General features: G+C 39.1%; 1 protein-coding gene, 2 non-coding genes and 1 pseudogene across 13 annotated transcripts; all 4 read left to right on the plus strand.

Moving 5' to 3' along the window:
* The first annotated feature begins 4,382 nt into the window (after positions 1-4,382).
* Positions 4,383-8,819, plus strand: LOC105038378 (ubiquitin-fold modifier 1-like; annotated as a pseudogene).
* On the plus strand, positions 6,642-6,759 carry LOC114913947 (small nucleolar RNA snoR86). Its single transcript, XR_003800075.1, has one exon. It is a non-coding gene; the product is annotated as a small nucleolar RNA snoR86 (small nucleolar RNA).
* On the plus strand, positions 6,826-6,948 carry LOC114913946 (small nucleolar RNA snoR86). Its single transcript, XR_003800074.1, has one exon. It is a non-coding gene; the product is annotated as a small nucleolar RNA snoR86 (small nucleolar RNA).
* Positions 8,820-9,947: 1,128 nt separating the features above from the next.
* Positions 9,948-16,259, plus strand: LOC105038375 (uncharacterized). Of its 11 annotated transcripts, none has more exons than XR_830721.4 (4): positions 9,949-11,466; positions 13,632-13,709; positions 13,978-14,103; positions 15,936-16,259. XR_830721.4 is itself a non-coding variant. In XM_073258970.1 (2 exons), exon 1 carries the CDS (start codon positions 10,138-10,140, stop codon positions 11,461-11,463), a length of 1,326 nt encoding a protein of 441 aa, XP_073115071.1. In that variant the 5' UTR covers positions 9,948-10,137; the 3' UTR covers positions 11,464-11,466; positions 15,936-16,259. The 11 variants fall into 11 exon arrangements, 3 of the variants coding, with proteins under 3 accessions (XP_073115071.1, XP_073115051.1, XP_010912469.1); XR_012141989.1 differs by having other exon boundaries at positions 13,983-14,103; XR_012141987.1 differs by lacking the exon at positions 15,936-16,259 and having other exon boundaries at positions 9,948-11,466; positions 13,636-13,709; positions 13,805-14,298.
* Positions 16,260-16,775: the final 516 nt, after the last annotated feature.

Below are 16,775 nucleotides of genomic sequence, written 5' to 3' on the forward strand. Positions count from 1 at the left end.
AGGGGTGTGGTGGGGCGGGCGCTGGGACAGGGGGCGCTAAGGCGACTGGAGTGGTCGGTCGAGAGAGAGGAGAAGAAGAAGAACAAAATAATAATAATAATAATATATTATTTTTTATTTCACATCAGCATCGGTGACTGTCACATAAGCATCGATGACTGCCACATAGGATTTTCGATGCGAAAAAAGTGACGGAAATGGACGAAGGGCAATATTAAAGCGGTTCAGAAAGTTCGGAGACTAAAATTTAGGTTTTTATAGTTTAGAAACTATTTTAAAAAATTTGATATAGTTTAAGGACTACAGACATAATTTATTCTAATTTTTTTTGTTCTCCATCAGTATCATATAGTTTTTAGCATAATATGAGAAACCTAATTTGATTTCTCATCAGCTATATAGGAGGGTTGCTATTTTAGTAACGATAGCTTTCTGCTCCTCGTTTTATAACATCATTTGGGGGGAGAGTCGGTCAGAAGGTCCGAACACAGTTGCTGGTGCGATGCAATACCCTTGGCCTCGATGAACTTGAGCCCCGCTACCATCCCCTCCCCTCCCTTCCAGCTCTGGCACAACTAACCCCCATCGGGAGGTGCCCGAGAATGGGAGGGGAGGGGGGTTGGGGAGGACAGTGACGGTGGGACCCACGAAGAGAAAAAAAAACCTTCGAGAAGCTTCAGAGGAAGTCCACAGCATGTCGAGCCCAAAAAAAGTGCATAGAGAACAGGTGGCACAACAAAACTCATTTGAGAAACTGAGTTAGCAACATCATAATGTTTGAAGAAGCTGAGTTATCAACACCATAATACTCCTCTATAGAGTATTGCTTTATATATATATATGATATGTACCCAAAGCAGGATCAGGTAATTTTTTTTGTTCCCATCAGTATTATGTAGTTTTTAGCATCATATGAGAAACATAATTTCATTTCTCATCAGATAATAAAAAAATAATCAAATATAATAATATTAAGAAAATAATATTTTTTTGAAACATAAAATTTAATTTTTAAAAAATTATTTTGATTCTATTTCTCCTCTTTAGAAATATATAATCATTCAATACAAAATAGTTGGTACCTAATAGTGGCACAACACACAGTTACATGCATCATGTTATAAGACATTAAATATCAATCTTATGTAGAACTTCATCTTTGATTTTAAAATTTCACTTTAAATCAGCGTCAAGATAATAATAAATTTTTTAAACTATCAAATAACAATAAAAAATAATCCATAAAAAATAATATATTATAATAAATTTTATTAAGAGGGAGAGAGAGAGAGTTACCTCGACGGCTTACCTGCTAAGTGCAGTCGATAACTTCGTTATGTTGTATCAAACTTTAAGTTTGTATATTAAACCTCAACTTCGTTATGCTGTATTAAACTCTCCTCTTAGAATCTAGAAGCTGTCATATTTACATCGATATCATTTCATTAAGTTAATGAGGGAATACAAAGTATAATGAATAATCAAACAAACTAACAAAAAAGAAAAAGATGTGCAACTCACCTTTCATAGCTCAATTCTCTGAGTTGTTTCTCGAGTAAATTGATAAAACAACAAAAAGACAACAATTAGAAAAAAAAAACAATCAGTAAAAAATAATACCACTAACCATATCTTGCCTTGAGCGAGAGATCTGTAGCCAAAGAAGGATCAGAAAATTTTTTTTTGTTCTCCATTAGTATTATGTAGTTTTTAGCATCATATATGAAACCTAATTCGATTTCTCATTAGCTATATAGGAGGGTTGCTGTTTTAGTAACAACAGTCTTCCGCTTCTTGTTTTATAATATCATTTGGAGGGAGGGTCTGTCAAAAGGTCCGGACACAATTGCTGGCACGATGCAATAGCCTTGCTATTTTGAAAAGAAATTTTGAAGCATGGTTACCGCTGTGGTGCAGTAGCCTTACAGTGCTCATGAACTTGGACAGAGGTTGTTGCTAAAATTTAGCGGCCATCCATCATATCCATGAAAAATAAAAAAATCTCAAACAAAAATTAATACTAATATTATTCTTATCAGTCCCTGCATGCCATATGGCATATGTGCTAATGGGTGCAATTGGTGCTGACTGTGCGCACCGCTCCACTTCTCTCGACATGCCGCATGGCATCCTCGCTAATGTGTGCAATTGGTTCACTATGTAGGTAGCCGGTGTGCATTCTTCCATCCTTGCCCATTGCCGTCTGCGCCGCACTCATCTTTCGCGTCACACTTGGCTCCGTGACCACCAAACCCCCTCCCCTCCCCTCCCCCGATCGTCTTTCTTTTTTTTTTGCTTTACCACCTCGCTCAGCCCCTCGTCGATCGTGGTGCCCGCCTCGCCGACTCCCCCCTCCACCGTGTCCCCCTCCTCCCCCCTTCGCTGCACCCCTCTCCCCCCCCTCCGAGGCAAAAAGACGATCTTTCTAATATTTTCAGAAGCAAAAAAAAAAAGGAAGATTACATTAAGCTTCTTTTGGAGGGGCCTAGGCCGCTACTTGAGGCATTGGTGGGGCTTGGCACCGGTCATGACGATAAAGTCGTCTATCATCTCCTCCTCCTTTGATAGCGAGAGGCTGAACTCCACCAGTCTCACCTTCTTCGCCATCTTCTCGTCGCCCTTAGCACCTCCTGTGGACCTCAAAGATTTCATGACGGGATCAGAGATCGGCCTCCCAATCTCCACTATAGTCAGGCTACTACACGGCATCATCGTCTCCCGGCAACGATCTTGTCACTCCTGCTGGCTACTGTTCATGGCTTCGCCTCATCGACTCCCCCCTTCGTCGCGTCCCCCTCCTCCCCCACCTCCATAACATCATGGGCAATCGACTACTGATCGGGAGCAAACCAAATGAAAATCGAAGGATGGAGGAGAAGTCCAAGGCAGAGAGGAAGTGAAGAAGGAGGGAACAGCCGGTGGCGGCACCGAAGGAAGGGGAGAGGAGGAGGTAGAGGAAGGAGAGGGAGAGGAGGAGAAGATAGAGGTGGAGGTAGAAGTGGTAGAGAGAGAGGTGGCAAGAAGAAAAGATCCGAAAAGGTTTCAAGCCAAAAAAAGTATGAAACGAAAAGGAGAAATGGCTCAGATTTGACAACTCTGTTGTTTATCTCCAACTCTCTCTCTTCTAATAAATAGGTAAGGTAACAATTCTTCTCTCAGATATTTCTTCTGTCTTATTTTTTTTCTCCTAATAAAGAGGTAAGGCACTTCCTCTACGTGCTCTCTCCTCTCCTCTCTTCTCTTCCGATTCACAGATTCGACGCTCATTGAACATCATAGCGGAAGATGCTGAGGTGGCATACTAGAGATGCTGAGCTAGCAATTTGAGTTGGCAACACCATAATACTTGGAGGCGCTGGCAACACCCCTAGGCTCCTCCATTGAGTATCGTTTTATATATATATATATATATATATGATGGGTATGAAATGAAAAGGGGAAATGATTTGGATTTGACAACTCCATTATTTATTTCTGAATCCTCTTTTCAAACAGTCATCTCTTCTTTATTCAAATTATGCAACCCTTTCTCTCCTAATAAACAGATAAGGCAACAATCCTTCTCTCAGACTTGTCCCGATGTTTTTTTCAAAGATAAAAGTAAGGCAACTCCTCCACCTTCTCTTTCCTCTCTTTTTTTTTTTCTTCTGTCTTATTTTTTTTTCCTAATAAAGAAGTAAGGCACCTCTTCCACATGCTCTCCCCTCTCCTCTCTTCTCTTCCCATCCACAGATCCGATGCTCATCGAACATCACGGTGGAAGAATGCACACTGACTATCTGCACAGTAAACTAATTGCGCACATCAGCGAGGATGCTATACGGCATGTGGAAAAGAGTGGAGCAGTGCGCACAGTCAGCACCAACTGCACTGTCAGCACACACGTTAGCAATTTGAATTGACAACACCATAATGCTTGGAGGCACCGGCAACACCTCTAGATTTCTCCATTAAGTATCGCTTTATATATATATATATATATATATATATATATATATATAATATAATGAGATAATAAAAAATAAGTAAAATAAGGTGAGATGATTTCATCCCACAAAAGATTTTTTTTTTATTTTTTATTAATTTTTTAATTTATCTTTTAACTTTTCTCTTTCGCAATCTAAATTGGAATCGAAATATGCTGTAATAGGAATCAAATAGCCATATTTCGCTTGGTTCATCGGAACAAAAATAAAATTAAAATCTTAAAAAATTTAAATTATATATATATATATATATATATATATATATATATATATATATATATATATATATATATATATATTAAAAAATATAATTTTTTTCAACTACTTAATTAAAATAGAGGTCACTAGTCTCGCCCACTAGTCTCGCCCAATTTACTCCCCATCGAATGAGCCTTAAAACAAATGAGCTTGGGCTGGCACAGGGAAAAGGTGATTGACCTGCGACATCGATATAGAGCCATAAAGTGGGCGAGGCATCTTCCCTATTCTTCTTCCTCCACATCCTCCGCTTCTCGTTGCCGCCCGTGTGTTCTCCTCGCTCTCATCTTCTCTCTTCTCTCGCGGGAGAGAAATGGCGGCGGGCAGAAAGGTCTCCTTCAAAATCACCACCCTCACATCCATCCAAAACTCCCCTTCAAAGTGTACGCTTCTCTCTCTTCTCGATGGTCTCGTGGATCTCGTAGCGTTTCTTTTCGTCGTTGAATCCTTGATTTCATCTCAGTTTTAGCGTCCCGGAGGCGGTGCCCTTCACTGTGGTGCTGAAATTTGCCGCCTAGGAGTTCAAGGTGCCTCCTCAGACCAGCGCGATCATCACCAACGGTATGGTGCGTTGATTCTAGGGCCGTTTTATGTTTTGATCGCGGCTGTTCTTCATGTGGATCTGTTGATTCTAGGGCCGAAATGAGAAGAAAGAGGTCGCTTTTTCACAAGTTAACGTGATTTCGTGAGATTAGCTGTATTTTATTTTAGGGGTTCTTTTTATGATTTTGCGAGGGTTTAGTCTAGATTTTCTCTGATTCTTCTTGGTTGCGATTTTTCACGTTTAGATCTTTTGGATAATCACAACCAGTGTGAGGTTTCCGTTGAAAAACTAGTTTTTTAATGGAAAATGTATAAAACTCGATGTTTCAGAAGTTGGTAGAAAGAACGTTGAATCTGATGGATTTTTTAGGTTTTTTTTCATAGGATTGTAATTTTCCCACGTGATCTCTAGTGTTATCTTTTTAGATGTTTAACTCAAATAAACCAGGGTTCTTGTACCTGTATCTATGTATACGTTCAAGAATATATCTACATATTTCCTTTCTGAACAATTCCTATACTTTGTATCTGAATGTTATCCTTTTCCTTTTCTCTTGTGCAGATGGTGTGGGTATTAACCCACAGCAAAGTGCAGGTACACCTTTGTGATCTCTAGCATTATTTTTTGTTCATAACCTGAATGTCTTTTCAGGTTTGTTATGATCATGCGATTCTTGAGTTATAGCAATGAGAGTGGGATACATGTTATGATATTTTACATTGGTTTGGAGTAAAACTTGGCTTTACTATCATGATAAATGCATGTATCTTGACTGACACAATCTTTAATACAGCAGACATATCCATGTCACTTGCCTAAGTTTTTCTGATTCAGGAGAGTTAGTCTTGCTGCCTGACTCATGTCATTTGCACTGACCATGAACTAAACTAATCTCTACTTTGATAGAAGGAACTAGTTAACTAGAATTAATAAATTTTCACTGCTACCTTTTTCACTTGTTAGTTATCAAATGGTCAGTTAGTCAAAACACCATGTTATCCTTTTTCCCAAGGGTTATGGTTCATTTGAACTTGGGAATTGTCATCTGATTTGATGACTAAGTGTGCAATAAGTTTATTTTCTGTTCATAGGAACTGCAGCTGATAAGGCATTAAGTCAGTTCGTAGGGAGGTAAATAATACTTCTTTAGCGAGACTTCTGCGCTATAGTTAGCTTTGATTAATATGCTATGTTTGTGCTATGAGTTCTTTTGTTGTCTGTGAATAGATGAATCAATAAGTTTAGGGCTTTTTTGAGACAAGTATGTTGTTAATTCATGGATTGAAGGAGGTTGATGGTATCTTGTCAGGCAATCCTCTTTTATTGATGTCCTTTGATTTGGAAATCAACGAACCTTTTATGTACCATAAGAACCATGCCATTGTGTATCCAAAACATATCAATTAGTTTTATGATTTCCTGTGAATATATGAGGTCAATAAATTTAAGATTATGTCAGAAACAAGTTTGTCGTTAATTTGCAGAATGAAGAGGGAGGGAGGTCAATGATATCATGTTTCAGTAATTTACTTTTAAGTCATATCTTTTAATTTGAGAAACCTGTAATTTTCTTGGGTTGCATGTCATGAGTTACTTGGTTGTAATTCCTATTACATGATATAGGCAGGAGAGGAGGATGGATTTATAGGATCTCATTGGAAATGAAGATGATCAAATGGTTAGAGTTTTACTACTTGCAACATAACCATGTCCCTATATTCTAAAATAAGAGTGATCGAGCAGCTTCATAGGCTTTAGTATTTCTGTATGTAAATTTGTTTGGAAATGATTTTTGTACTTATCTTTTGTGACATTTATCTTATTATTTGAAATGATTTATCAGCCAATTTACGGGTCAAAGTCATGGGATTAAAAAGGCATTTTCTTTGGATGAATGTTGGCAATGGTAACTGTGCAATTTTCTCTGCCTTTCAAATCTTTTTGAAGATGGCCTTGAAAAGTTACTACACTCTGATACTCCTTATTTTACATTTTATATTTTCTTATACTTTTTAGAAATATAATAAGCCAATCCCACAACAAAGTCACATAATTAAGATGGTGAACACTTTTGATAGAGGTCGAAAGTTATAGTAATGCAATTTTCGGTCTCCCTGAAATTTTGCTGTTTGAAGATGGCCTTGAACAAATTGCTACATTTTTTTTGCTGTTCAAGTATGTAAGCTCTTTTAGTGGGCAAAGAACATTTTTTTCTCTGGCATCGTTTTTTGAAATCACCAATTGTCAAAAGATCATTTTTGAGGAAATCCATCATGTCCCATCTTGGAAACATCATTTTAGGGTATTATAAGTATGAGTGGGTCATTTATTTTTGGTGAATGTATGAGTGTGTCATTGAAATTTGAAGGTTGACAATAATGGAAATTTGGAAATCCCTGGTTTGAAGATGGTCTTGGATGTACTGCTGCTTTCTTAATTAATTCTAGCTTTTCTGTTGTTATACTAAAAGCAGGTCAGTAGTGTTTGTCTTTCAGAATGCCAAATTTCATATTGTTCATAGATTACTTAAAGAACCTTGCAGCATGTGTGCGCTATATAAATATGATTCCTTGCTTCTATTCTTTGTAAATGAAAACCTAGATCATAGTTTCTTGATAGCAAGGAACCATGTTCAAAGTCTTAAGTTATTGTTTCCTCGCATGTTGGATTATTATGTTTCTTAGAACTCCTTGTTTTTGATGGTTCTATAAGTTGCATGTTCATATTTCCTAGAGCACTGATCCATTTGTATATTTGTTCGCACTAACTAGTTTTCTTTTGCTTTGGGAGTATTGTTGTTTAATCTTACTAAGGCAATATTAGTTGTCATATCAGTGATTTCATATCATTATTTCAAGCTAACCTAGTGTGCATCGGTTTTAGCTGCAGAATAAAACAAGATATCAAATTCTGTTTCCCTGAGCCTATGACAATATTATGCATGCAAAAGCACACGCTACATGCTTAGTTGAAAAGCTTGCAGGAATCAATTTCATTGTTATATTGCAAAATCACAGTCTTTGGTTATCTAGTAGATGATTCACCACACAAATCATTTACATTACCTTAGTGTTGTGAATATAGTCCATCATTGGATAGATTTTGCAACTTTTAAGAGATCCAATTTTTGAACTTATGAAGCACCTGCTTCAAGCTACTGAATGTAGGCTGTTGATTTTTTTTTTTTTTTTTTTTTTTTTTTTTGTGTTGAAATTTTGAGTACCCTACTACAGGGAAGTATTTTATCCACTAAATATGATGTGATCTTATGTTTATATGATGGTGTGACTGACAGGTCTTATTCATCTTGAGACAGTGTGGTGGAGCACTTAGACAACTCTCTTCTATTTGAGTTTATATTTTTTTGCGGATTTTATGAGTATTAGAATTTTAAAATTGCTCCATTTGGTTGTCATGCTGACCATGACCATGTGGATTGTTCACCTTCAATATCTACTGAGTCCATGCAAATAGTTTCATATTTTTTTTTAGTATTGGAATTTCTTGTTACTTCTTTTTCTCCTTGTAATCAAAATTGCTATTCTAGGACTTCTATGGTAAATTTTAATTGGCAATTCCCTGATTTATAGTGGAAAATTCCATTTGCATTTTGGATCCATCCATCCATAGTTGTTTTGTGTGATTCCTGTCTCTTACACAGGTAATGCGTTTTTAAAGCATGGGTCGGAGTTGCGTCTCATACCTCGTGACAGAGTTGGAGCTTCACTGACTTCCTAAATGTGCACTAAACTTACCTTCTGGGATTACAAAGTTTGGTTTACTAAAAATCTTATGCTATCAAGATGTTCTCTTTCCATGCACCAGAGATTAGAAAACATTTGGTGGCGTATGGTCTCAATACGCTAATAGTTGTCGATCAGTTATGCTGCTTTCATCCTTTGTTCACTTACATGTATATTTTTGGGTGGACTATCTTCTGGTCCTAATTTAATTGACCTATAAGTGTAACTAAATTGATGCTGCATGTTAAACCTTTTTTATGACATATTTCAAAATCATTGAGGTCAGCATCTCTATGGTTAAAATTACTATTACTTTTTCATGACATTTCCCTTTCTTTTTTTAAGGGACAGCAGCTCAACCTGATCCTTGGAAAACAACATTTTTCACAAGAATAACTCGCTCGTTTGAAAAACATAAATCAAAAGGGTTGTATGATGTTTATAAGTAAATAAAGATGCTAGAGATTTGCCAACCATTATGATGTAGATGATGCACGAGGCCCATCCATAATCCCCATCTTTTGCATCCACAAGTCGTCTGGGACTACAGATACTATTCATCGTGTTTGGGATGCATGAATAGGATATGCGTGCGTTACTACCCAATAAATTGTGGAAAGCAAGGAGAAAGGCTCGGGGCGTGTAAAAGCCAATCCTACTGCGAATCTGGTCTGAATAGGATTCTTCAGTTCAATTTTTAGTTTGAGTTTTTAGAAAATCAATTCAAGCCAAGCCAACTCTGTTTTTTATTTTTTTTTCTTACATATTTTATTATATATAAAATAAAATTTTTATGTTTAGATTTAGTATAGTCTGTTGAACATCGATCCAAAAAATAAATTGAATGCAATCGAATTTCTGGGTTTTGGTTTTAGGTTATTTTTTTTATATGGTCTGGCTTCGGTTTCAAATGATTTTTGTAGATGAACGGCTTAGTCGCGGTTGCTAGTTTAGAAAATTAATTTAATTTTAGATATATCTCCAAGCCAACCCAACCGTCTATACCTCTAGCAAACCTCTAACAAGGAAGCTTCGGAAAGAGAATTTAAAAAGTTTAGGGACACTCGTAATCTCAAAAATAAAAATCATTAACTCAAATGTAAAATGTTGTAATTTATTTTTTAAAATTTAGAAATAATTAGTCCGCGATCTCCTTTTGAAGCTGAGAATGTTGAAGGTTACCTTAGCAAGGCTCTAAGGCATCCATCCAAAGGACCTTTCCATAGTTTTTATCTCAACTTGCTCCGGAAACATCGTTTGCTGCCGCTGTTATTGACTTATTGTTGTTGTGTTTTTTTTTATTTTTTTGGTCGTTCCACCACCGTATCCCAAGTGGAGTCCGCAAAGAGGACTCCTGCGTAACTGGAGACTTAACTGAGGCCCTGTGCGTTACTTTCCAATTAACTTCAGCTTCGTACCTCCATTACGCCCCAACTCCCAAGCGGTCGGCAACGAGTTTTGATTTTTAATTATAGGAGTACACCTATTCGAGAAAGATGTACGTTTATCACTTTCTTTTTCGGGCAACCCCCGCACCCCTACCCTCCTCAATCGGCGGAGCGGTTCGGAGTTCCAAGGGCGGAGAGAGATCGTGTCCTCTGCCGCCATGCCAACCACCGCCGGCGGCTCACCATCCTCCTCCTCATCCACCACCACTACCACCGCCTCCTCCGCCTCCGCCGTGACCTCCACCACGGTCCGAAACCCTAACCCCGGCGGCGACCTTATGCAATCTCCCTTGGAGTCCATCCCTAAGGCCCAGTCCCGTATCCACGCCCTCGCCGCCCTCCTCGCCGCCCCCGCCCTCCTCTCCCTCGCTGACTCCGACCGCCCCGCCCGCTCCCTCCTCTATTCCTCCGAGGCCTACGCCGCCGTCTCCGCCGCCGTCTCCGCTCCCCTCTCCGGCTCTGGAGACGACCCCCTCTGCCAGTGGCTCTACGAGACCTTCCAGGCCTCCGACCCGGATCTCCGCCTCGTCGTCCTCTCCTTCCTCCCCCTCCTCTCCGGCATCTACCTCTCCCGCGTCGTCGCTACCTTCGCCGCCGACACCCACCAGCCCTCCCTTGCGGGCTTCGAGGCTGTCCTTCTGGCCCTCTACTCCGCCGAGGCCAAGGCCCGCGCTGGCAAGCCCATCCTCGTCTCCGTCCCCGACCTCTCCCAGCCCTCCCTCTACCACTCTCCCCGCCCCACCGCCGCCGCCGCGAGCTCCCGTCGCTCCGCTGCCTCCGCCTCTTCCCGCCCCGCTTCCCAGCCCTCCGTCGGTGTCCTATCCCCTCCCCTTGAGCCTCAGATCGCGGTCAAATCCACCAAGCGGGCTTCCATCGTCGGCGTCGCTCTTGAATGCTACTACAAGAAGATCGCCCTCATGCCGAGCCGTTCAAAGATCGATTTTTGCGGGTTTGTCGCATCCTGGGCCGGCCAGGACTGCTCCTGTCGCTTTGAGCTTGACGACGAGCCCACTCCCACCACCACCTCCTCCTTGTCGGAAATTAGGAACTTCTCGGAGGACGATGCTGGGGTTGGGAATATGGCAGAGCAGATGGGTAAGCTAGGGATTCGAGAAAGGCCCAACGGCCACCAATGCAATGGGGAGGAGAAGGAGAGTGGTAGGACCTCGAGGGGGTCGAGGGTGCTGCTTCCTTGGGAGCTCCTCCAGCCAGTGCTGAGGATATTGGGGCACTGCCTTCTTGGTCCGCTGAACCCACAAGAGGTGAAGGACGCTGCATTGATGGCTGTGCGGTGTGTCTATGCTCGGGCTTCCCATGAACTGCTGCCACAAGCGATTTTAGCTACCCGCAGCTTGATTCAGCTGGATAAGAATGCTCGGAAGGCAGCGAAGGCTGCAACAATGGCAGGGACAGCAGGCACATCTTCGAACACAAACACGCCGAAAAAGCTGAAGAAGCCAGAGATCCTTTTGGTCTCAAAATGATCGGTTAGTAGATGATTTACCTTGAGGAATGGAATTATGTGGTTCTGCGATGTATTTATGTTGGGTTAGGTGTTTGCTTTGTGGCCTCCTAGAAGAATTGAGATGTATATCAATAGCAGCATAGATTATGTACGAATTGTATGAAGTGTTTTTTATTTCTCTTAATGAATGTATGTTATGTCTGCTGTTACTGTTTGATTAAGGCTACATGATGTTCACATTTTGAGCAATGAAAATTAGTCCTTGGTCATTAGAGATTGTTATTTCACTCATGATACCTGGCTTTCACTTGAATTCCAGCTTGCTATGCCTTAAGAACATAAATAGTGGATGACGGTACAAGTATGGGCAATAACTCTGTTGACTTTAGTAAATGTTTCAATGAAGTTGAAAGTCGCTACCTAATTTGCCTACCATGTATTTAATTGCCAATTGGCATGGTAAGGAAGAAAGTGGCAGTCTTTTAGTGCATAAAATTTTATCAATCTGTCCATTTTGGAAAGATGTCTCTTGATGGTGACCTTTTAATCTCGCTAAATATTATCCATTTTAGTTGCCTATAACCTTTCGTCTTCTAAATTTTTATTATTAATTTTCCCTCAGTTTTATATGTTATATGTTTGGAATCTAGGGAAAGTTGCAGGTCAGGTGGACAGAGTAGCTAGGGACACAGTTATAGATCAGGTGGCCTTTTAACATCTTGCTCCAAGGGATGAAATTGTGAAGGAGAATATCTTTCTCAACCTATCTGTTTAACTTGCTCACAAATGCATATGTTTCTATATCAGGTGGACATTGAAGGCCTGTAAGCAACAGAAAAATTATCTACTTTTTGTGTAATTTTTTATTGTCAGGAAGCCTCTTTTGCTTTAATACCATATCATTTGATGTTTCTTTCATTGAAGGAGTGTTATGAGACATACAACAAACTTATTGCAATTCCTTTTATTTTGGGATGGGTTGTTACTAAACAGGGAAAAAATTCAGCTAGCATGTATCATGTAAATCTTAGGCAGCAAAGTTTCAACTTATAACTAAAAGAAACCAATGAGGTCTTTTTTTTATAAAAAAAATAGTAGTTATTAATCAAATTTAGTGAGTTAGCTGTTTAGGTTAAATAAATAGGTTGTTACTAAAGAAATTATGGTTTGGGACTTTTTTTATTTTTTGCACGTATGTTTGCATAAGCCATCATATCTATGTAAACAATGATAATCTGTTACCTAACAGCATGGGATCACAAAAGATCACTAATTAGTAGATGTTAGAGATATTACTTAACCATTGAAGATGGTTTCTGACATATCATTTTGATATTAGATATGATGAACTTAGTTATAAATATAGTTTATGTTGGATCTACCATGAATCCTGAGCTCTGGATCTGGGTCAACAAAATTTGGACTCCAATTTTCTTTGGAACGATTAAAGTCTTCCAATCAAGGAATTGTTAACAGTTTGTGTATTTATGACAACAACCTCCAAAATTTTTTCCAGCTATGGAGAGAGATACAAATGCCTCTACTTAGCAGCTAAGCACGCACACAGAGGCTTTGAGGGTGATTTTTCCCCTCCAAAAGTAAAATCCAGTCTTGTTAGTGAATGGTTATTCTTTGTTCCCCCTTGCAATTAAATGTACTTTTTGGTGCTTTATTTTTCTGATCGGCAAGTCATGTTTCCATCTTATAGTTGTGTAGGCTGGGTACATTATGTCTGTAAAGATACACTATCATATTTTTTGTTATCTAAATCTATTTCAGTTCTTAGCATTTCCTTTTATGTAAACTTTGTGCGATGGTAAGTCATATTTCTTTCCCCAAAGTGGAGAATGGACAAGGGTTATGTGAAGGTACCTGTGCAAAACCTGATGGATTGCATGATTCAGTGATGCTTGTGTTTGTGTACCCTAATGAAACCCCTACCTCACACCTACCAAGCACATCTGTTTCTGTCTATTGAGTCTAGTATAATCCCTTGGCTAGATAAAGATCTGTAGCAGTCTTTTCTCCCATTTGATTCCTTTTTCACTCTACCTGATTTATGGATTGGATTTTTTAGAGGTATATATTATTGTCTTGGAGTGCTTCTTTTCTTTGTTTGTGGTTATAAAGCTTTTTATCTTTTTTTTGAACTTCAACACTTACATGGCGCATTTTCCCCTCTTGAAGTTAGGGCTGGCTTATCATTCGAGCAGCGGTCTAGAAGTACTTGAGCCTCGAGAATGAGGCTACTGTCTTGAACAAGAGGTATATAATTGTCCTAGTCCATTGTTTTAAAAATTAGCTGTGGTGGCCACTATAGTGGTTTCAGACCTAAACCACTATGCTACGTACCATGGCAGCCTTATATAGTGCTTGGGCCTGTGGTGCCTATTATAGTGGGTGAAAGCTGCGATGGCGGCTGCTATTATGTTATATTGGGCACTATCATTCCAAGCAGGCTGGAGGTTTTAATTTGAACTGTTCAAGTATCCATTGGAAGAACGGCTGGCTCACTTATTTGGTGCTCTGATAGAACAGAGAGTGGGAAGAAGAGGAGAACAGAAGAACAGAGTGGAAAAGAAAAAATGGAGGTGCCCCTCCTTGCATTGTGCCACCAAAGCTCCAAGGCTGGAGTGCCCTTGTCGGTACTCTATAGCTGGTAGACCACCTTGCTTGCCAGACATCTGTAATTTATGGTTGATGTTATATGATTGTGGACATCTTTGTCTTATGAATGATGCTATTTTGTTTAGTGGATGATGATATAATGTTATTAGATTGGGGACCTTTACCTCATATGAATGTTGATATGGTATCATGATATTATGTTGAAAGCTTTTTTTGGTGTTCGGTATGAATCCCTTGCCACTACATTCCTGCTATCCGCTTTTAATACATTACCTTTAACCGGCATGTTAAGGCTAAGTTGGTTACAGAGGGTTGTAATTCAATCTTTTTCTAACAACACTGGAAGCATTTGAACTAAATTTTTAATGAAGTAGTAGCTCATTAAGTTCGTTCATACAAGTGTATGTGTTCATTTGGCAAGTCATTTTCACCAAACTATTGTTGATAGGAGTTTCAAATTCTTCGTAGGCATGAGAGATGTGTTGTACTTGGTTTTCTTGGTCCTTGGTCCTAGGCTATGAATGTTATTTTCAATTGGCAAAAGTTTTTTGTGAAATCTCTTTGATTTGTGACACATTATTTATGCAGATTGCTATCATATTCAATTCATGAAATTAGGGCATCACTTTCAGAAAATTGATGTTACTTTGCTTCTTGAACTACAACAATAAGCATTTTGGATGCAGTAGTTATTTGCGTAGAGTTACAAAAGAAATGGTTATTTTATGGTTAAAATTTTAGAAATACCTGATCTTTCTTCCTTACTCTCCAGCTTATTGCTTGGTAAATTCTTTTTTTTTTTTATAAAAAAAAAAGCAGTTCTAGACAGCAGTTAAAACAAGTTCTATTTCCTAAATGTTACCATAAAAGAGTGTGTGTGTGTGTGTGTAAATTAAGCATCGTATTTTGCATGTATAAAAAAAGGGTGTCCCATGAGGCTCCTTCCAATTTAATTAATATTGTGGCTGCTGGCATTCAAGCCCAGGTCTCCACGGCCACATCGTGGAATTCTAACCACTAAACCACAACCACCATTTGTAGCATGTTGTATGTTGATTCTTGTATTTAATTTGTAGTAGTTGTACAGGGGAGGGCTCACATATATATTACTAAATAATATTCTTTGGTGATATTATGCACTCTCTACTATTGTTGATCATGTTAATTATACTGATAGCTTGGTCTTCATTTTTTTTCATTTCCATGGCTGACAACCTCATCATAAGGAAACATGTCTTCGATGTTGGTTAAGATGAAGCACAAACAGTGTGAAGTTGCTATTTATTTGGTATCTGATTGAGTTGAGATGACCTGATGGGACGAAATTGCTTTTCATTTTTATTGTTCCTCTGTATGTTTGCTTGTTGAACGCCACACTTCTGTTACAGTCTTGTAACCATTTTAATATTATCAATGGCCAGCAGCCTTGATAACATCAATGTACATGGGTTTGATCATTGAGACAACCAACCTCTTTTTCTCTAAAGGCATCTAGTTCATTGTTTATTTGCCAATCTGATAGGTGTGGTTGCACGTTATTTGACAAGAAGCTTATTATATATTTTGTTTCCAGAATATCCGTAAGGGCATCATAATGCGGACCCTCTATGCATTTGGACTGTGCTTGCATTTTCTTATCTTCCATCTGATGGTTCTGCTTTTAGTTCTTACTGTGTCAGTTGAGGCAGACAAATTTTTCCTTCCAAATTTCTTGCCACACAGTTGGTACCATCCTGCCTATTTGATCCTTTGATGCATCCCTGACCATCTTCTGGTTTCTCTTTTGTTCTTGTAATACAATTCTGGATTCTTATACTTCATAATTAATTCCTTCTCATCCTATTTTTGTTTTCTATGTTTCAGGCTTTTGGTCTAGCATTCTTTCATCCCTTGTTTGCTTCAGTCAATTGCTCATTCTGGTATTCAAACACCAAGTCTGTTATATGAAATCACAAGTTCAGTGAACTTGTTGCCCAAACCGCATCAGGGAAAAGTAAAAGGTTCAAATTGCCATTAGGTGCGCACATGCTTGCTTGCACAACTTCTAGCAGTGTGTATCTAGCGGCTATCATATATCAGCATGATCAAGTCTATGCTATCAGGATGGATTTAGCTGCATTTGTGTTTGTGCTGCCATGTACATTTGCACACACTTCTAGCAGTACATATCTACTGGCTATCGTATAACAGTTTGAACAGGCATGTGTTGAATGTTTGGTCGCAGTCTGTGCAGGATAAGCACCATCCGGAATTATGAATTGTTCATGCCATGTTTGTGAATGAGTCAGGACTTTAAGTCAGTGTTTAAGATGATTATCAGGTGTACAAGCAGATTACTTCTGGTCTCAGCTGCCAAAAGTTCTCATCTGTTATTTGGTGTCCTGTCAGTGAGTACCTTTAAATATGGTGCAGTGGTCTTGGTTATATTACTGGAATGGCCAGTTATGGTCGAGCAGGTGCAATCTTTAGTTCACATTCTGGAATCTGTTGTGATGCAAAAATTTCTGTCGTCGCTGGTATACTGCAGTCCTTCCAAAGAAATGTGATTTTTTTTGAGCCATCTTCATTTACAAGCATAAAAACTGGGATCTTACCTCCTTGATGGCCGATACGGTTGTACCCATGCTGACTCCCTGATCATGGTATTGGGACTTATTAGTATACACCCTCAGAATGTTGACCACAATGGCAGATCTCTGTGCA

The sequence above is a fragment of the Elaeis guineensis genome, chromosome 1 (assembly GCF_000442705.2).
Source record: "Elaeis guineensis isolate ETL-2024a chromosome 1, EG11, whole genome shotgun sequence".
NCBI lineage: Eukaryota > Viridiplantae > Streptophyta > Magnoliopsida > Arecales > Arecaceae > Elaeis > Elaeis guineensis.

Excerpts from the sequence above, each read along its gene's own strand:
- LOC105038375 (XM_073258970.1), top strand. The coding sequence starts at position 10,138 with ATGCCAACCACCGCCGGCGGCTCACCATCCTCCTCCTCATCCACCACC.